Source organism: Miscanthus floridulus, chromosome 10 (assembly GCF_019320115.1).
Source record: "Miscanthus floridulus cultivar M001 chromosome 10, ASM1932011v1, whole genome shotgun sequence".
Classification (NCBI taxonomy): Eukaryota; Viridiplantae; Streptophyta; class Magnoliopsida; order Poales; family Poaceae; genus Miscanthus; species Miscanthus floridulus.
Window position 1 is genome coordinate 40,862,693 of NC_089589.1, and position 21,512 is coordinate 40,884,204.

At 46.2% G+C, this 21,512-nt stretch overlaps 1 protein-coding gene across 1 annotated transcript; it reads left to right on the top strand.

Annotated features, from left to right (window-relative positions):
- The first annotated feature begins 15,785 nt into the window (after positions 1-15,785).
- On the top strand, positions 15,786-20,156 carry LOC136490077 (uncharacterized). The gene is made up of 6 exons (XM_066486566.1): positions 15,786-17,003; positions 17,084-17,562; positions 17,645-18,161; positions 18,231-18,429; positions 18,504-18,650; positions 18,735-20,156. The coding sequence occupies exons 1-6, from the start codon at positions 16,119-16,121 to the stop codon at positions 19,295-19,297; spliced, it is 2,790 nt and encodes a 929-aa protein (XP_066342663.1). The 5' UTR covers positions 15,786-16,118; the 3' UTR covers positions 19,298-20,156.
- The last annotated feature ends 1,356 nt before the right edge of the window (positions 20,157-21,512 follow it).

A 21,512-nucleotide genomic window follows, 5' to 3' on the forward strand; every position in this document is an offset into this window, starting at 1 on the left:
CTTTTTATTTTAACTTTTTATGAAATGAAAAACTTAGAAAATAGTTAGAAAATTATAGAAAATCCGCACTAGTTGAACTTGCGGACCATGTTCAGCTCGGCGAGCATGTTCTCTGTCGAGCGGTAACAGACATCAAGGAGGAGCTTTGATTCTACGAGGGAGAGCGACAACGGTCGTGGAAGACCGTGTTCCCTTCCTCGTAGAATCGGAGCTCTTCCTTGACTAAGTACGGTGCCGTCCGGTGGAGAAATGCTCGCCGAGATGATCACGAAAGCAAGTTCAACTAGTATGGATGGTTATTTATTCACATGTCCCGATATCGTCGCAGTAGTCTGTCAATCACCGTACTTTTTATTTTAACTTTTTATGAAATAAAAAACTTAGAAAATAGTTAGAAAATTATAGAAAATCCGTACTAGTTGAACTTGCGGACCGTGTTCAGCTCGGCGAGCATGTTCTCTGTCGAGCGGTAATGGACATCAAGGAGGAGCTTTGATTCTACGAGGGAGAGTGACAACGGTCGTGGAAGACCGTGTTCCCTTCCTCGTAGAATCGGAGCTCTTCCTTGACCAAGTACGGTGCCGTCCGGTGGAGAAATGCTCGCCGAGATGATCACGTAAGCAAGTTTAACTAGTACGGATGGTTATTTATTCACATGTCCCGATATCGTCGCAGTAGTCTGTCAATCACCATACCCAAACGTAGTATATATATAAATATAAACGATAATCGGTTGTTATGTGTGTACACTCCCATTCTTCTGTTAATTTGTGGAAATATCATGTGAATTACTTACCTGCCGCAGTAAAAGACGAGAACACAATGACCATTAAAAATATCATTGTTTAGAGATATAGATAATTTTATAGTTTGTTAATTTTATTTGTTTATAAAATGAGAAATTTATAGTGTATTAAAAATGAGTTTAGAGAGTAGATGGCAACTGCTTCCGGGTCCTTGGCCTCTCATGTGTTTCCAAAGCGACTTAGGCCGGGCCTCCCTCTCATTCCATATGGCAAGTGTCGTGATGAGACGAAGATTGTGATGGAGTACCGAGTGAAGAAGGAGGGTCCCAACAAGGATCGTATCTTCTATAAGTGTCTGGATCGCAATGTGAGTTATTTTGTCGTATTTAATTATTATGGTTAGTTTATACCTATTTTCATGATGGTTGTGATTAAAGTTCTAATTTTTTGTTTTAATTTCAGTGGGATGGCAGTGGACGATGTTCAGGCTTCTACTGGGAGGAAGAGTATGTTGAACTCGTGTAAAAATATCTTGCACAACAGGCAGATACGGCGGCTAATGAGGCAGTGATTCAGCCGAAGAAGCCCAAAGATGTTGCACAATCGGGGGATCTGTCTATTTTAGTTGAGATTGGTCGCGAAATCCTTGTGCTCCTAAAATGTATTTTAGCTTTAGTTCTTTTAGTGGTAGTTGGGATTGTCTATATTGTAGCGATGCTTTCATAAATTTGTACCTTTTGTGGTGGCACGCATGTTGTATAAATAATTAATTATGATCTAGGTTTTAATATGGTATTTATGTCATGTAATCCAGATGAGCCGACATTGGATGTACAATGCTGATCGCCGCTCCCAAGAGTTCATTGACGGCGTGCATTCTTTGTTACGTGCGGCCGAGGCAAACAAACGCGACGGTTTTATGTGCTGCCCATGTGCCATATGTAAGAATACGGTGGAATATCCTTGCTCAAAGACTCTTCATTCATACTTGTTCAAGTCGGGTTTCATGTCAAACTATATTTGTTGGACGAAGCACGGAGAAACCGGTGTTGTAATGGAAGAAGGTGAAGAAGAACAATGGGACGACAATGATATTATTCCCGATGGTGCGTGCTTCAATGATACTGAAATGGGAGAAGCTGAAGAAGAGGTAGCCGCAGAAGATGATCCGGCTGATGATCTTTGTCAGGTCATTCGTGACGCACAAAGAGAATGTGAAAGTGAAAAGGAGAAGATCAAGTTTGAGCGGATGCTAGAAGATCACAAGAAATTGTTGTACCCAACTTGTGATGCAGGGCAGAAAAAGTTGGGAACCACACTAGAATTGCTGCAATGGAAAGCAAAGAATGGTGTATCTGACAAGGGATTTGGAGAGTTACTAAAAATCCAAAAGAAGGTGCTTCCGAAGGACAATGAATTGCCCGCCACTACCTACGAAGCAAAACAAGTTGTCTATCCTATGGGGCTAGAAATCGAGAAGATACATGCATGTCCTAATGACTGCATCCTGTACCGTGGCAAAGAGTACGAGAAATTGGATGCATGCCTGGTATGCCATGCATCGCGGTATAAGATCAGGCAAGATGACCCTGGTGATGTTGAGGGCGAACGTCCGCAGAAGAAAATCCCTGCCAAGGTTATGTGGTATGCTCCTATAATACCACGCTTGAAATGTCTGTTCAGAAACAAAGAACATGCAAAATTGTTGCGATAGCACAAAGAAGACCGTAAGGTAGACAATATGTTGAGACACCCTGCTGATGGGTCCCAGTGGAGAGCAATCGACAGAGAATTCTCGGAGTTTGCAAATGACGCAAGAAACTTAAGGTTTGCTTTAAGTACAGATGGTATCAATCCTTTTGGAGAGCAGAACAGTAGTCATAGCACTTGGCCTGTTACTCTAAGTATCTACAACATTCCTCCTTGGTTATGCATGAAGCGGAAGTTCATTATGATGCCTATGCTCATCCAAGGCCCGAAGCAACCTGACAATGACATCGATGTGTACCTAAGACCACTTATTGACGAACTTCTCATTTTGTGGAATAAAGAAGGTGTACGTGTGTGGGATGAGTACAAACAAGAACACTTTGATCTACGAGCATTGTTGTTCGTAACAATCAATGATTGGCCTGCTCTAAGTAATCTTTCAGGATAGTCAAACAAGGGATATAATGCATGCACACACTGCTTCGGTGATATTAGAGGTGTATTCTTGAAAAAATGTTGAAAGGTCGTGTACCTTGGCCATCGTCGATTTCTTCCTGCAAATCACCCCGTAAGAAAGAAAGGCAAGCATTTTAAAGGAAAGGCAAACAACCTGACCAAGCCTCACAACCGAACCGGTGAGGATGTACTCGATATGGTCAATGATGTGAAAGTCGTCTTTGGAAAAGGACATGGCAGCCAACCTGTTCCGAACGACGCTAATGGTCACGCACCCATGTGGAAGAAGAAGTCCATATTTTGGGACCTACCCTATTAGCAAGTCCTAGAGGTCCGTAGCTCGATCAACGTGATGCACCTGACGAAGAATCTTTGTGTGAACCTGCTAGGCTTCATGGGTGTGTATGGAAAGCCTAAGGACACATTTGAAGCACGACAGGACCTGCGTTGTTTGAGAGAAAGAGACAACCTGTATCCAGAGAAGACAGATGATGGACGCCATTACTTACGTCCTGCCAGCTACACTCTAAGCAAAGAGGAGAAGGAAATTATGTTTGAATGCTTAAACAACATCAAGGTACCATCTGGATTCTCCTCGAATATAAAGGGTATTATAAATGTGCCAGAGAAGAAATTCTATAACTTAAAGTCCCATGACTGTCACGTTCTCATGACGCAATTACTTCTAGTTGCATTAAGAGGAATTCTACCTCCAAATGTACGTCTAGCCACCGTGAAGCTATGTGCATTCCTCAATGCAATTTCTCATAAGGCAATTGATCCAACTGATCTAGCTAAACTACAGAATGATGTGGTTCAATGTCTCGTTAGCTTTGAGTTGGTGTTCCCTCCTTCCTTCTTTGATATCATGACACACCTCCTAGTTCACCTAGTCAAGGAGATTTTCATTCTCGGTCCTGTGTTCCTACACAACATGTTCCCCTTAGAGAGATTCATGGGAGTCCTGAAGAAATATGTTCACAACCATGCTCGCCCAGAAGGAAGCATCGCCAAGGGCTATGGAACAGAAGAGGTCATTGAGTTCTGTGTTGACTTTATTCCCGACCTTGACTCGATTGGTGTTCCTGAATCGAGACATGAGGGGAGACTAAGCGGAAAAGGGGACACTAGGGAGGAAAACATATATTGGTACGGATGATGATTATTTCAATAAAGCGCACTACACAGTTCTACAGAACTCCTCTTTGGTAGATCCGTATATTGAGACACACAAGGATCTCTTACGATCCGAGTTTCCAGGGAAGACTGAAGCTTGGATTACGCGTAAGCACATGGAAACTTTCAGCGGTTGGTTGCGAAAAAAATGTCAAGGTGATGAGAGCATCCATGAGCAACTGTATTTATTGGCTATGCAACCATCATGTCATATCGTCACATACAAAGGGTACAAGATAAATGGGAACATATTCTACATAGTAGCCCAAGATAAAAGGAGTACCAACCAAAACAGTGGTGTCCGCATAGATGCCACAGACCCAAATGGGAATAAGCAGACATATTATGGACGCATAGATGAAATATGGGAACTAGAATATGCACCTACTTTGAAGATCCCATTGTTCAAGTGCCAATGGGTCAAGATGACTGGAGGTGGGTAACAGTAGACAACGAGTATGGAATGACAATAGTAGACCTTAGTAATATTGGGTACAAAGATGAACCATTCGTCCTTGCCAAGGATGTGAATCAGGTGTTCTATGTCAATGATATGTCTACCAAACCAAAAAGAGGGAAAAATGATAATGACTCAACCAAAGAGCCAAAGCGCCACATAGTTCTTTTAGGGAAAAGAGTCATCGTGGGAATTGAGGACAAGTCGGACATGTCAGAAGATTATGAAAAGGATGACCGAATTCCACCATTCAAAGTGAACAAAGACCCTAGCATCTTGGTAAATGATGAGGACACTCCATGGTTACGACGCGATCATAACCAAGGGACATACGTAAAGAAGAAGTTCACTGCTGTGCCCACTTGATGATATAGTGATTTAATGTAGTGTGTGTTTGAGATATTATGTAATAATTGTGAATTCAGATGTTTATTATGTCATGTTTCAAATTAAATCAATGTTTGATTTGGTGGGATTTCTCTCTCAAAAAGGTAAATTAGGATATTGAGTGATGAAAAATTAAAATATTAACGTTAAAATGATGTGAAAACAAATTTCCTGTCCAAAACCAATAGTTTTAATAATTTTAAGTAAACACTACATTTTTGCATTAACGAAATAATAAATATTAGTTACATTATGTTTTATAAATGTAACAAAAAATAAAAAAAGTTAGGTTATAGATTTTTCCTATGTGCAATAAAGAAAAAGAAAATCCATATTTTTAACAAAATAATTTTATGCCTTTTATTTAATTTACTATGTATTTAACAAAAACTATTGCATTTCTATTGTATTTGACAAGACTATTGCTTAAAACATGCGGGAAACGAAACTGCAGCCCACCATTACTCCCAGGTTGGAAGCCCACCCGAGAGTAAAGGTGGCCTGCAGTTTCGTGGCCCGCCAAAAAAACCTTTACTCCCGGTGCTTATTACCAACCGGGAGTAAAGGTAAACCTTTACTCCCGGTGCGTGTTACCAACCGGGAGTAAAGGTATACCTTTACTCCCGGTTGGTAACACGCACCGGGAGTAAAGGACCTTTACTCCCGGTGGGGGGATGGCACCGGGAGTAAAGGGATATAGCATATATATACCAGTGCCATCTTCTTCCTTGCGTTCTTCACCGATTCCTCTTCCCCTGCGCCCACGCCACTCGGCCCGCCACACCGAGGACACCGCGCCGCCACCCCGCCCGACGTCGGTCGTCGCCACCGCCTCGCGCGCGTCCGTAGTCCCCACGCCACCCCGTGTGCCGACGACCTCGCGGCGCCCGCTGCTGCCCGACCGCCCCGGCCAGACGCAAGGCGTGCGCCACACCGCCGGGTACTCTCGGCCAGACGCGCGCGCGCGGCCAACACCATGCCGGTACCCTCGCCCTGGCCAGACGCGCTGCCACACCGCCGGCCGGTACCCTCGCCCCGGCCAGACGCGCGGCCACACCGCCGGCTGCCCGAGGTACGCTAGCTGTGCTTGCTCCGATCCTATTCCATCGATCTCCATGCATGACACTATGTACATATGTTTTAGGCAACGATCATGGTAACCGTACGTACATGTTGTTCACGTTTTCTTTTATTCCTACGTGCATGCTTTGATACAGTAGCGAAACATTGTTGGTTGTCACTTGCATACGTACGTACGACGTCAACAAATGTGTGTATCGATCACAAACCCAAATGTATACTTAGCTAATTTTCATGGCACGTCGCACACGGCGTTCAGACGGGCATTATTCTCTATCGCGCTAACTATTATAAGAAAGAAAGCGCCAAAGGAACAGATCGAAAAAAATTCCAGTGTATACGCACCATCTATAAGCGCCATGCGTTTCTATGTATACGGCGGAGCACCGCCGCCCTCGTTCGCCCTAGGGTTTATACGGCAGAGCACCGCCGCCCTCGTTCGCCCTAGGGTTTAGGGTTTATACGGCGGAGCACCGCCGCCCTCATTCGCCCTAGGGTTTAGGGTTATGCTGCCCTCGTTCGATCATTTTTGGTGGGTGAAGGTTGGTTTGCAGGTGGTTGTGGATGATATAGCTGAGTCTATGAAGGATATAGCTCAGTCTATGAAGAGTGTGCTTGAAGTGGTTTTGTTGTAAATTTGGCGTGCTGTTGTGAACCTCTTCGAGGGTTCCAATCATTATAAACATTATTTGGAGCTGTTTACTCGACGAGTCAGGATGCAGTGCGATTTTGTTGTCACTTTGGTTTGCAGCAACGCCCCCCTTTTCTTTTAGGCGATGCTCATCGTTTATTGTTCTCAGAAACTTGACGCGCAACGATGCCCCCTTTCTTTCAGGCGAGGCTCGCTATTTTCCATTTAATAAAACCTAATGCGTAGCGACGCCCCCCTTTTGTTTCAGGCGGGATCGCCGCCAAAACCTACTCGCATGTAAGCAAAGATTTGACGTACTATATATTGGTTTTGTTTTTTGAAGCTAGATGGCCGACCCGAGAAACATGGATGAGGAGGAGTTGATGATGAATTTGATCAACACTGGCACTCAAGTTGCCGGCGATGATGGTGCTAAAAATAACGTGCAAGAGGATGCAGATGATGGGAGTCAGTACTTAGCTCTTGAACAAAATGAGCAACAACATATTGGCCAAGTATATATTTTTTATTATTAGCTATATATATTATCATATGTCTTATGTGTGCTCATGACATTAAAAATAATGTTTATGTTTTGTAGCCCTCTGGATCGACATCAACAACTACAACGAAGAGTAAAAATGTTCGAGGTCCCAAAAAGCCATTGGAGGGCCGCTTCATCATCTCGGAATTCAATGTGGATACAGGAGAACCGGAGGGGCGAATAAAATGAAATTCGTGCACCACTGTGGTTACCTTGTACGGGACCGGCTCCCGATCAGTACCCGCGAATGGAAGAAGAAGACCAATGCTCCTCATATCAGTTTTGTCTCCGATCATGACAAGACGTTAATTTGGAAAGATGTCTTGGTACATTTCACGCTCCAAACATATGGTTATGACTGATATAATAGATGGTGATGAATTGAAGGAGCGAGTTAGGGATTGGGCAATGAAGAAGATGGCCACCCAGTTTCAGACTTGGAAGAAACACCTATACACGACGTATGTCAAGAAGAACATAGCACTAGATTTTACTGTCCCAGGCCCTGATCTCAAAGCAGAGGCCCTATTGGGATGAGTTTGTACAGTACAAGACTTCGGAAGAGGGTGTGAGTCGGGTGATAAAGAACCAACGTAATGCCCAACAGAAGACATACCACCATAACTTAGGATCAAGGTGGCTACCCGACTGCCATTAAGAAGTGGAACAAAATGGAAGCAGACCTTCTTGCCTAGGGTATCACACCAGAATCACTCGAGTGGGGAGAATGTGCAAAGAATTGGTTTTTTGCTCATGGGGGAACACTGGACCAGGAGATAGGGAAGTGCGTTTATGGCGCAAGACTGCAAGAAGTAGCAGAAAGATTGTTTTATGCTCAGAGAGCTACTGCTAGTGGTGCGTTCAGGCCCAACAGAGAGAAGGATGAGCTAACATACGCAATCGGGACTATTGAACATGGTGGCCGAACTAGAGGCAAAGGAAGTGTCTCTTGGGAGCATGGATTTCCTCAGAACAGACCTTCCTACAGAAGCCGCCAGAGAAAGAAGGAAGAAGAGGCACAACGGCTCCAAAGGTTGGAGGAAGCGGTGCGTGAAGCACAGGAGCGGGAAAAAAACCTTGAAGCGAGAATGCAGGAGGAAATCAGAAGGCAAGTGCAAATAGCAGTGAGTGCAAGCAAGCAGGCATCAGAGCCAGGAATCAACATTAGCCAATCTGTTCAGTTGAAAAGCAGCTGCGCTTCCACGGAGATACCAAATCAAGGGGACACAGGACTGTGCTTCCCTGTGGATGACGTCACTGAACCTTGTACAATCGTGTGAGCTACACATTCTGAAGGGAAATTCCACAATCAAGGTGGCTATCGGTCTTGTTAATCCTATCGACCGAACCAAGACACCAAGGATTCATGGGAATATAATCCAAGAAGGATATGCTACCATCTCGGTAGATAAAGCTGAAAAAGGTTTTAGTGATTTGCCACTTGACATTCCTGGAGGTGATGGCGAGAAGACTCTAGGAGAAGCAGAGAAGACATTCATTCTATGGCGCAAGCGCTACATCATCATTCCTGGGATGTCGGCTCCACCTCCTCCTGAACTACCTCACCATAGGTACGTGCGGATGAAAACACTACATCATTAATTTGTATTGGCTTAAATAATTAACAATCTGCTCATAATAATATGTCATTCCTTTTTTGTAGCAGATCCTCCCCTAACCTAAATCCAATTGTTCAATCGTCAGATCATCATAGTGCTCTGTACGATGACATTGTGTTGGAAGGCGAGGCTTGCATCCACACCATCTCCAAGGAGGTCTCTAATGCCGCAGCCACCACCTCCAAGGAGGTCTCCAACGCCGCTGCCAATACCTCCAAGGAGGTCTCCAACGCCTCCCCCGCCCCCGCCTACCAAGAAGCCTAGCAAGAGGCCAGCCCCGCAAACGAAGAACCAGTCCCCGCCGGCAAAGAAAGCCACCGTGAAACTAAGGGCTATTCCCAAAATAATATCTGAAGAGAAGGAAGAAGGAACTGATGCATATAAAAAAGATATGTCTAGATTCTATGACAAACTTAAAAAGAATCAAGAAGCAAGGAGAAACCCAGAAGAAACTGTACTTCTTCGTAGCTCCAGATATTCTAAGAAAAAGGGTGGCTTCTTACCAGCAACAACAGCAGGGAATCTCAGTAAGCCGTCCAAATCAACGTTATCGGACTATGACCGCACTCTCACCAAGTCAATTGAGGCGGCACAGAAAAAGAAGCGGGCAGGGAAAGGAGTTACCCAACTCAGACAACAAGCGCACCAATCAGTCCCCCCGCTAGTTGTTGGTAATGAATATGGTTCGAATTTAGGATTAATGCATCAGGCAAACATACCTCCGGATGTCGATTTGGATTACCTTGGTGAATTTATTGATGAGACTGGTCTCGACCTTTACCAGATGTTTGGTGATGGAAATATTGAGAGTGCGGCGGAGGTTGATATTTGGAAGAAAAAATTTGTACTAGGCCAGAGTCTATACAACCCTCAAGCCTTATCTGATCTGGGGACGCAAATGTATCTGCTAAACAAGTGGTACATGCAGGCGTCTACCGGTGAGACTTCTGCGTTGGTGTCAGAATTAGAGACGAACAATTGGTTCCGTGGCGATGATGTTATGTATGTTGACTTTGCAGAATTTCATCAACTATGCCACCTGACCTCTCTGGACAAAGTTATCATTAGCTGCTATTGCCTGTAAGTAATAATTCTTTCGATCTATTATTAAACTCATCATATGTGTGTATATGCATATAAATTATCCTAACAAGTACTATATATATGCAGATTTACAATGATAGAGCTCAGAAAGGAAGGCTGCAATGAAATTGGTTTTGTTGATCCCCATATAGTATTCAAAGACCCAGTTACTCCAAAGACTAATTGGAAGTCTGAGTCAGAGAGTAACCTCATGAACTTCTTAGTGAACCAACGCCACAAGAAGGATATACTCTTTCCCTACAACTTCAAGTGAGTGTTAATAATGTCGATCATCCTTAATGGCTCATATGTTGATTCTAGTTAATTAATGAGTGTTATGTGTTATATCCTATAAACACATGCAGCAATCACTGGATATTGATGGACATCGATCTGGTGAAAAGTCACTTGATAATCTATGACTCGATGAGAAAACCACAATAAGACTACCAAGATATGATAGATATTATCCAGAGGTAATTTCGGTATCTCTAGCAACTATATATACACACAAACATGATGATTAACTATATCTGTTGACGTGGCAAATTTTTTATTGGGCAGTGTTTGGAAAACCTTTATTGAGAAGCAACACATGGGAAAATGCAAAGCACCACTGAATGTAATCCCTTTGAAAGTAAGTCCCCTAAATCGCATCATCTTTATTAATTAAACATATAGCTTTCACCGGATCACCAGATTGGATGATAAATCTTTTTCTCGTAAAGTGGTGTCTGAGGCAGGAACAGGGGAACAACTACTGTGGTTACTATGTTTGCAAGTTTATCAAGGTGGTCTCCTAAAAAACTCCTACAGAGAGACTAAAAGTATGTTAAAAATACACTATATATTCATTTAATTATTATTATTGATTGTGTTACTATGTCTTTATATATATATATATATATATATGTACATATATTATTTTATTTTTCTTTAATTCAAACCTGTAGACTCGATGGTTGGAGGAAAAGGTCATACGGCAAGACCAAATCAAAGCAATTCAAGAGTCTATAGCCGGATTTTTTAATGAGCAGGTCATCGATTCTAAGGGCGAGTTCTACTTCGACCCAACACTGCCATGGAAGCCAAGCTAGAGGATGAGAGAAAACTTGTTATATCACAACAACTGTAATGCAATATTTTTGTAATATATGCACATGAAATAATATAATGTAAAATACACATATGCATGCATGCATGTAAATATATATATATATGATGCATGCATATATATATATATATATATATATATATATATATATATATATATATTTGTATGCTTGAATTGTGTGATTTAATACGTTCATTGTGCTTGAACCGAAACATACTATACGCGCGTATAAATGTATAATTAGCATCGTACAATACGACTTCGAAAACCTATTTTGAAAAGAAAACAAAAAAATGAAAAGAAAAGAAAAAAGAAAAAAATCTTTAGTCCCGGTTCGTATTACCAACCGGGACTAAAGGTGCCGGCCATCGTGGCATGTCAGGAGGCACCTTTAGTCCCGGTTGGTGTTACCCACCGGGACTAAAGGTCCTCCTTTAGTCCCGGTTCCTGACCCGGGACTAAAGGACCCCCTTTAGTCCCGGATGCTTGCTCCCAGGTGGGGAACCAGGACTAGAGGGGGTTCCCCACCGGGAGTAAAGCTCTGTTCTCTGCCAGTGAGGGGAGCTGGAGCACGCCACCCCAAAATTGCCTATACACTTACACGATTGAGCCCAGCAGAGCAGATGGGCCACGTCACCCCAAAGTCGCTTAGCGTGGCCACGTTGCCCGTTAAACCTCAGCCACGTCACCCCAAAACCTCAGCGATGTGGATAGCGCGGACGATTTGGAGGGATTACAGAGCCTTTGCAACAGTGACAACAAGCTAGCAGATTACTTTATCTACCATTGGCTCGATTACTGCTGGATCTGCTCTCTGTCATTTTAAGCAATAATTTTTTGCCTTTCAGACAACCCAGCCAGAAGCTAAAATAATGAAACTGCACCAACTGAGAGCACAACAATGCGTCGAGTACTCATGAAAGTATAAGATGCAAATTACAAACTACAAACACTGATGGAATAAAGAGGGCATGCTAATATTGTCCCAATTTTTTAGCATCTGCGTAGACAGGCGACCTGCTACCACCCGGCAACAACCAACTAACCTCATCAGATAGCCTACCCGGCCGGCCCAGCCGTCACCTAAACTGAAGGCAAATTGTCAAAATATTCTTGTCCAGCACTACTCCGTAGCAAAGCATTTCAGAAATCGAAGTTGAGAACCATCATGTCCACGAGACCTCGAGTGAGCAGCGGTTACCTAACTCGCCGCCGGCAGTGCCAAGATCATGGTGGCTCCAAATAGTAACAAATATGAGCAATTGATCCAACGGCTTGATTACCAGGAAAAGAAGCAGTGATGCAGCAGCACGGTCAGCCTCCGTGTTCATGTCGAGCCACCGGAAGAGCTCAGCTTAGCTCAGCAGGCAGGACCGGTGTAGAGGTGCGCGCGCCGGCGTTCGGACGACGAGGTGGCTCCGAGTGCAGGAGGTCGAGCACCGGGGGCTGGTGTGGGCGGGCGCGGGCGCGGGGCCGGCGGCGTGGTGTGGGCCGACGGTGGGGCCGGCCGGCGGTGTGGGCGGGCGCGGGCGCGCGGCTGTGTGTTTGAGTGTGTGCATGTGTGCGGCCAGGTGCAGGATTGGGGTGGTTACGAGGGAGGTTTGCCAAGTGCCCGCGATCTAGCACTTGGCAAACCCCCGTTTTGTTTTTTTTCATTTTTAATACCTAAACTACCGCATGTGTGGGGTCCGTAAACCTGTTTGCCGAGTGTCCCAGATTTGACACTCGGCAAACCCTATCTTTGCCGAGTGCCAGATTAAGGGCACTCGGCAAACCAAAAATTTTTTCTTCATTTTTCTTCGTATCCTCCTTTTTCTAAACCCTAAAATACTATGTGTTGGGCGGGTGAGGGGAGTTTGCCGAGTGTCCCAGATATGACACTCGGCAAACCCCATCTTTGCCAAGTGCCAAACCAGGTGCACTCGGCAAACCCACTTTTTTTCATTTTCCTTCGTTTCCTTCTTTTTTTCATTTGATTTTTCTACGAATATTATTCCATTATAATATACCAAATCTTAACATGGAGTACCACATGTTGTATGTAGAGAGTAGAAAAAGTTTCAAGGCCAGAAGTGAAAAAAACTTATTATTTCATGCAGTTGTCGCTCAAATTCAATGTATATTGATTAAAATTCTATAATTGCACTTAATAAATTAAAATTATGAAACGGATCCAAAAAATTACCAAAATTACACATGAATCAATCTATGTTCTCTATTACCTATACAAAAAGTTTTGAAGTCAAACCCCAATTCGACCATCACTTTGACTCCAAATCTTACCGAATCCTTCTCAACGCTATGATTCTTCAACTGAGATACTTCGGTTTGTAAACATCGTACGTGATAGATTGTTCAAAACCTTCTCACTTTTTTACCACGGCCTCCACGTATGATATCACGAGATCTTGACAAATCTCATGATTTTGAGACTTCGTTTGCTTTTTTTAGAATTTAAAAACCATTCGGCCACACGTTCGTGGCCGTGTTTTCTGAACAAGATGTTCAAAATTTCTTTTCATGTCCTAGGTAAGGCCTCACACTAGACTCAATAATTTGAATATCATTTTTCTACTCATTTTATTCTATTATTTGAATCACTTGCAGTTCAAATTTGACTTATACAAAAAAAATTCCTTGAAAAGCAATAAATTAATTAAATATAGCAAATAGATCCAGAAATATACCAAATCTTAACATGGCGTATCACATGTTGTATGTAGAGAGTAGAAAAAGTTTCAAGGCCAGAAGTGGAAAAAACTTATTATTTCATGCAGTTGTCGCTCAAATTCAATGTATATCAATTAAAATTCTATAATTGCACTTAATAAATTAAAATTATGAAACGGATCAAAAAATTACCAAAATTACACATGGATCAATCTATGTTCTCTATTGCCTATACAAAAAAGTTTTAAAGTCAAACCCCAATTCGACCGTCACTTTGACTCCAAATCTTACCGAAACCTTCTCAATGCTACGATTCTTCATCTGAGATACTTCGGTTTGTAAACATAGTACGTGATAGATTGTGCGAAACATTCTCCATTTTTTACCACGGCATCCACGTATGATATCATGAGATCTTGACAAGTCTCATGATTTTCATACTTCGTTTGCTTTTTTTAGAATTTAAAAACCATTCGGCCACACGTTCGTGGTCGGGTTTTGTCGACGAAATATGGTCGGCAGTCTACCTAGGGGTATGCCCAAGGTAGTAGATTATCGGCAGACAGATGCGCAAGCCCCAAACAAGACGGTGACGCAAGACAGACACGAGGTTTTATCCAGGTTCGGCCGCCAAGAAGGCGTAATACCTACGTCCTGCGTCTGATTTGTATTGCTGTATGTCAATGAGAGATATTTTTTAGAGGGGTCCCCTGCCCGCCTTATATAGTCCGGGGGGCAGGGTTACAGATCTGGAAACTAATCCTAGTCAGTTACAACTGCCATATCTGGCCGGATAAGGATTCCTATTCTAACCGACCAGGATCCTGCTTGGTTGCCAAATCCGTCTTGATTCCTTGTGCGGGACTCCGATCAGGTTAACTGGGCCGCACGTCATCTTTCGGGTGGACTGAACCCACCGATCCGGGCCAGCCCAAGCTTAGCCGTAAGGGTATAGGGGTTAATACCCCCACAGCTAGTCCCCGAGCATCATGTATTATGCTGCGACACGCCTTTTGAACCTTCTCCGACAAACGAGGCTTGAATTCTTGACGCCTCCGACCACCATCATCACCGGAGAAGTAGGTTGTCCGAAGAATGTATGGTGCTCTTAAGAAAAAAGAAAAAGATATCTGTCCCAGGAAGTGTGCCCACTTGTATTTCTGATAAGAAATGTAAGTGCACCTTGAAGCGTAGCATCTTTGATCATCAGAAGCGTAGGGGTCGAAAAACAAACACATTCACCGCAAGGTGAAGTGTGCCCACTTAGTCCCCGAGCCTGGTAGTAGGTGACATAGGCACGTGGTGCCAGGGTCTAAAAGAATTCCCAGTTATGTTGAGAACCCAATCGTCGTACAGGCGATACGAGATGCACCGGCAGGTGCATCGTACCGATGTAGTCCCCGAGCTTGCTGGAAGGCGAGGGATGAGCCTTGTAGCAAGGTCTAAAAGAAAAGTCTCTTAACTGTATGTGAGTACAACTCACATGTAGCCAACGAGAACCACTATTCTAGCAGTGGTCGGGGCAGTCCCCGAGCATACCAATAATCCTCATAATCATTCAAACACAGGGGTCAATTTAAACAAACACATTCACCGCAAGGTGAAGTGTGCCCACTTAGTCCCCGAGCTTGCTGGAAGGCAAAGTATGAGCCTTGTAGCAAGGTCTAAAGAAAAATCTCTTAACTGTATGTGAGTACAGATCACATGTAGCCAAGGAGAACCATTATGCAAGCAGTGGTCGGGGCAGACCCCGAACGCGGCCGTGGTCGGAGCGATCCCCGAGCACAAAAGTGGCCTGGGCAGTCCCCGAGCACATTAGTGGTCTAGGCAGTCCCCGAGCACTTTAGTGGTCTGGGCAGTCCCCGAGCACATTAGTGGTCTGGGCAGTCCCCGAGCACTTGAGTGGTCTGGGCAGTCCCCGAGCACTTTAGTGGTCAAGGCAAATCCACGATCACTTGCGCTGCTTGTACCATTATTTTGTGTACTTCTTTCTATTCTCTGCCAAGTCCAGTCTGACACATCTGGTCAAAAAAGTAAATAGGTATAGTACGTCATTCTGTCTTCTCTTTCTGTGTTTTTTTTTTTTTTTTTTTTTTGCAAACAGTCGTTTGACACCTGTATTGAGGTGTGTCAGTGTGGGCCCCCTTACACCATCAACGAAGAGGCGCGTACACTGTTAACGAAGGAGCGCGTTTATTGGCGCAGATTTCGAGGTTGTGTGAACAACCGTCTGCGGCGCGTGCGCACGACTCCCAATATTCTCGGGCGGACGAAACGACGGTGATCTTTGTTTTATATAATGCAGATCTGGTAAGTTACTCATACCATTCCCCATTGTCATCCGCCGCCGCAACCTTCTTCCTCCTCCTGCCGAACCCTATTCCCCAAAAATCATCACCAATCCCCTCGGTCTCCCGCTCCCACCCACTTCGTAAGCACGAACTAATGGCGAAGAGAGACGCCCAGAAGAAAGGCGGGGTCATGGCGAAGGAATGGTGGAAGTCGCGGAGCAACGAGCAGACCATCGAGGACCTCGTCGCCATGGGAGTGCTCCACAACAAGGCACTTGCGGGATGGCGTGCACCGGAAGGAGAAAGCTTCCCCGATCCACAACCAGGTGAGATTGTGGTCTTTGAAGATTTCTTCAAAAGGGGTTTTGGGATTCCAGTGCACCCTTTCCTTCAGGGTCTCTGTTTGTACTACGAGATTGGGATTTGCAATCTGCATCCCAACTCGATTCTTCTTGTCTCCACCTTCATCCATCTCTGCGAGGCTTATGGCGGCTTCCAGCCCCATTTCGACCTCTTTCGCCACCTATTCTGTCTTCGGAAGAAAGGGAGCGGTGGCTCGAAGATCGCCGGAGGCGTTTACCTGAACCTGCGCGACGGCATGAAGGCTCAATACCTGCACTGCCCCTGGAACACCTCGTTGGACGAGTGGTACAAGAAGTGGTTCTACATCCGTGAAGAGCCGAACACCATCACTTTGTGCGATGTGGGCTTGATTCCAGAGAAGAAAGGCAGCTGGTCGGAGAGGCCCGAGAACTTGGAGCAGATCGCCGAACTGCTCGGGATGATCCCCTGGGGAAGGCTTGATGGCCCGAGTGTTGTCGGCAACTTCATCAGTCGAAGAATTCAGCCTTGCCAGAAAAGGATTCACCCTGGCTTCGAGTACCAAGGAGGCGCTGATCCGACGAGGACCAGAAAGGAGCCGCTCGACAAGATGGAGATCAAGGCCAGGATTGGAGAGCTATTCAACCTGGCCGATCCCAATTATGTTGCACTGAACGCCATTGAACACGCCTTCAAGCTGGCTCGCCCTCCCCCAAAGGTAAATGACGCCTCCTTTTAACTGTAAAGTCATGTTGTATCGAAGGAAATAACTGTCTTTTCCTTCATTTTGTGTCTCAGTACGATGGCCGTGACCGGGCAGGAGTGTTTGTGTCGCCTCCCCCCGGTGTAGAGTGGCCGCAAGCTACTGGGCCAACCGCCCAGACCAGCGCCAGGACCGACGGAGTTCACTGGGCTGTACTCGAGACCGTAGAGGACGCCTCGACCAGAGCCGCCGGCAAGCGTCCGGCTGCCAGCAAACGTCGCCAAGCCATCATCTCCCAGTCGGACGATGAAGCAGAGGATGCGGACATCTTCCGGCTCGTCCCCCGAAAGAGGAGAAGGCAGGTGGGGCCGTCGGAGCAGGGTGGCTCCTCTGTGCCTGCAGTGGTCACAGCACCGACCACAGCAACACAGAGCACAGACGAAGAGAACATGCCGCTTCATCCTCCGACGCCCGTACCGGAGGTTGGACAAGTCCCGGTGGAAACTGCCGAGCAAGCAGAGCAGGGGCGGTCGAGGAGGCGTTCCTTCGCCACATCCTTCCGCAAGTCAAAACTGTAAGTATATATATTTTTGATGTAAGCTTTGCATTTTGCAGTAGATGCTATTGTCTTCTGAATTTGTCTCTGAATGTATTAGATCCGCGTCCACCGAAAGCCCCGACCAGCTAGCTGGGTGCAGAACGTCCCCTCCAAAAACGGCGGGACAAACTGCTCAGCAACCGGCCGCGGAGGAGCCCATGGCAGGGACTCTGCCTGGGGCTCAGCAGGCGGACGACCAGACGCCAGTCCCCGAGCAGAATACAAGTGCTCCGAGCACAAACCCTGATGAGGCGGATACCACAGCGTCACGGGAGCTGGATCTAGCCGAGGAGCAGCAGCCAGAAGTTGCCCGAAACAAGGGTGCCAACGCGACGGCTCGTGGGAAAGCCGTGATGGTCGTGGAGTCTGCAAACTCCGGACCACCGCCTCCTCCCGAACTGGAGGCTGAAGAGGATGAAGTGGAAGAAGTCCTGGGCCGTCCCCAAGATAGACGACAACATGTATATGTGTCGCGCTATCGGAACGACGAATGGGTCATGCACGAGGAGATCCCAGAGGCCGAAGAAACCTTAAGAGTTGAACGAGCGGCCAAACGCCTGGTGACTGAAGTCCAGGTATATTTGGCTTTAATCCTTAAACTTGTTGTGTAGTCGAACTATCTGACGTAGCTTGTCTATATGCAGGACGTGATGAAAACTGCAAGGTACCGAAAAAGGTGCTTCGACCAGATAGAAGTAGTCATGAAGACCAATAAGGAGCTGACGGCTGAAGTGGAACGCCTACGGCGCCAACTTGAAGCCACCGACCAGGAGAGGACAAATCAAGAAGCACAGAACCAGAACCTGGTCGGGCAGCTCAAAAACACAGAGCAGGAGAAAACAGGTAAGTATTCACCGTATCATAGCAAGTGCAGGACTTGCGTTATTTTGTTCTTGACAGCAATAGCTGTAATGCAGGTTTAGAAGCTGAAGTGACCCGCCTCCAGGGGGAGAACAGACGCGCGCTTGCAGAATGTGGTCGCCTGAAGGAGGACAACGAGAAACTGGCACGCCGCCAGTCGGAACTCCAAGACCACACTAACAAAATGAAGGACGACCTGAAAAGTAAGCACTCCAGACCACCTTTTCGTTCAATTGCCCACATTGCCTTGTCGTGTCATCATGTTTGATGTATTGTACTGTTTTCAGTTTTAAAAGTCAATGCCAAGAGGCACCTTGAGGCCGTGATCAAGGAGCGTGACGACTGGAAAGCACAATGCCTTAAGGCCGCCGAGGAGCGGGACACGTGGAGCAAGCGGTGCCAAGAAATGGCGACTGGCATTGTGCCCGTCCTCGACCTTATCGACCCGGCGCTCACAGAGGAAGAGCTAAGGACGCCTCAGCTCGGACTGGTCGAGAGATGCAAGCAAGCATGGGGATGGTTCCAAGACTTCGTGAAGGAGGCGGGTGAGTACACGGGTGCCCATGTGCTAAGCATGGTTCGTGCTCACTACCCCCTGATCGATCTCCAACGCTTGGAGGCTGGGTACCCGAAGGAGATAGACCCAGACCAGGCCGAAGAGCTTCGGACTACCCAGCTGGACTTGTCGTCAAAGATAATCGGCGATATTAACCTGTGCGGAGGTGGGACAGCACCTGTGCAGGGTATGCCATCGACAAGCCAGCTGGAAATGCCATCAGCTACAAGCCAACCAACAGAGCCTGCGGTCTCGACCAGCCAGGCACCGGTGAGGCCATCCCCTTCAGCTTGACTAGCTCCAGAGTCCCGGAGACTCGAGTAGGGTATCAGAGGCGGCGAGCAGTAAATGCCATGCGCCCCGACCAGCCAATGTAATAGGCTTAGAGCTGTAGAAGGGGGACATAGTTGTGTTATTGTAAACTTGGGCCTTTTCAGGCAAGCTTGTAATAACGTAACTGTATATCATTATAAGCTTGTTTGTTTTATACAAAACGTACTTTAAGCTTGAAATTTTGTGTTGGTGTAACTAAGTGGGAACGTGTTAACGTTCTGTTTAGTTGTACCGTTTTGCTTCGACACGTCATCCTGAAAAGTTTGTGCGGCCCTAGTCTGGCATGTGGTCGGAGTATGAGGTACTATGACCTGTGCACACGTGAACGCAGACAAGCCAAACCAGGGGGGACCTGCCGATCACCCGCAACGTAGAGAGCGGATCCCGTGCACGTGTTGGGAGAAACCGGAGACAGGGCCTGCTCCGAAAACCGTAGAAGGAGTGGTGGTCGGCTTGTACTGGCTTAAGTTACAATAACCATAAAATTTGGAGTGACACATTAGAGTGGTCGGAGAAATCATAGTTGCTTTAGTAAAGTAAATCGAAAACACAAGTAGAGTACATATCTCAGTAGTTAAGCATAGAAGCGTCTAAGCTTGTCGATGTGCCATGAGTTCGGTACGTCCGTGCCGTCTAGATGAGCTAACCTGTAAGACGTTGGACGTGTGACTTCCTTAATCATGAAGGGTCCCTCCCATGGGGATGCGAGTTTGTGGACACCAGCCTGGTTCGTCTTCCACTTCAAGACTAAGTCCCCGACCACGAAGAAACGTTCTTTAACGTTCTTGTTGTAGTACCTGCGCAAAACAGCAAGGTACTTGGCCGTGCGTACGCAAGAATCAAGCCTTTTCTCTTCTGCGCTGTTGACTTCTAGCTCCCGTACTTCGTCGACCTTGCCTTCGTCGAAGTTCTCTACCCGTGCTGATCGGAAAGCTATATCTGGTGGGAGGACCGCTTCGGCGCCGTAAACCATAAAGTACGGTGAGACGCCAGTGTTACGACTGGGCTGAGTTCGGAGGCCCCAGACAACGGCTGGTAACTCCTTGAGCCATCTTCCAGGAGCTTTATCATTTTCTCTGTACATCCTCTTTTTCAATGCGTCCAAGATCATGCCATTCGCCCGCTCGACTTGTCCATTAGCTCTAGGATGCGCCACCGAGACGTATTTTACAACTATGCTCCTTTCATCGCAGAAGTCCCAAAAAGCGTTCCCGGTGAACTGAGTACCCAGATCAGTAATGATGCTGTTGGGGATGCCGAAACGGTGGATGACCTGGTCGAGGAATGTGACGGCTTTCTCTGAGGATGCCTGTACCAGAGGCATGTATTCTATCCACTTAGAAAACTTATCAATTAGCACGAAGACGCATGTGAATTTCCCAGGAGCTGGTTTGAAAGGCCCGATCATGTCCAGTCCCCAGCATGCGAAGGGCCAAGAGGCTGGAATCGTCTGGATCTCATGTGCCGGTACATGTATTCTCTTGGAGAAGAACTGACAGCCTTCACAGCGGCGGACTAGCTTCTCTGCGTCGGCCACTGCTGACGGCCAATAGAACCCTGCTCGGAAAGCCTTACCGACCAGTGTTCTTGAGGCCGCGTGGTTGCCGCAGGAGCCAGAGTGAATTTGGTCTAGGAGATGCTTGCCTTCCTCCTGGGTTATGCACTTCATCAAGATTTCCTCCTTAGCGTTTTTGCGCCATAACTTGCCGTCGACGAGCAGATACTGCTTACTACGACGCATCAGGCGTTCATTTTCTGTTCGATCGATATAACCGCTACCGTCTGTTAAGTACTTGATGAAAGGTGTTCTCCAGTCTGGCTCATGAGTGGTCGGAAGCGGCTCGGTTGTGCTCGGCGCCGGAACCGTAGCCACTAATTGCTGGTCTGAGACTTTGTCGGTCGTTGAATCTTCGTCTTCAATGGAGGGCGTGAGCAGGTCTTGGACGAATACGCCATGTGGGATTTTGGCTCGGGATGATCCTAACTTTGACAACGCATCCGCTGCCTGGTTCTTGTCCCGGACCACGTGTATGTACTCGATGCCATAGAACCTGCCTTCCAGCTTTCTTATCGATTTGCAATATGCGTCCATCTTTTCACTGGTCGTGTCCCAGTCCTTGTTGAGTTGGTTGATGACCAAAGCCGAATCTCCGTAAACATAGAGACGTTTAACTCC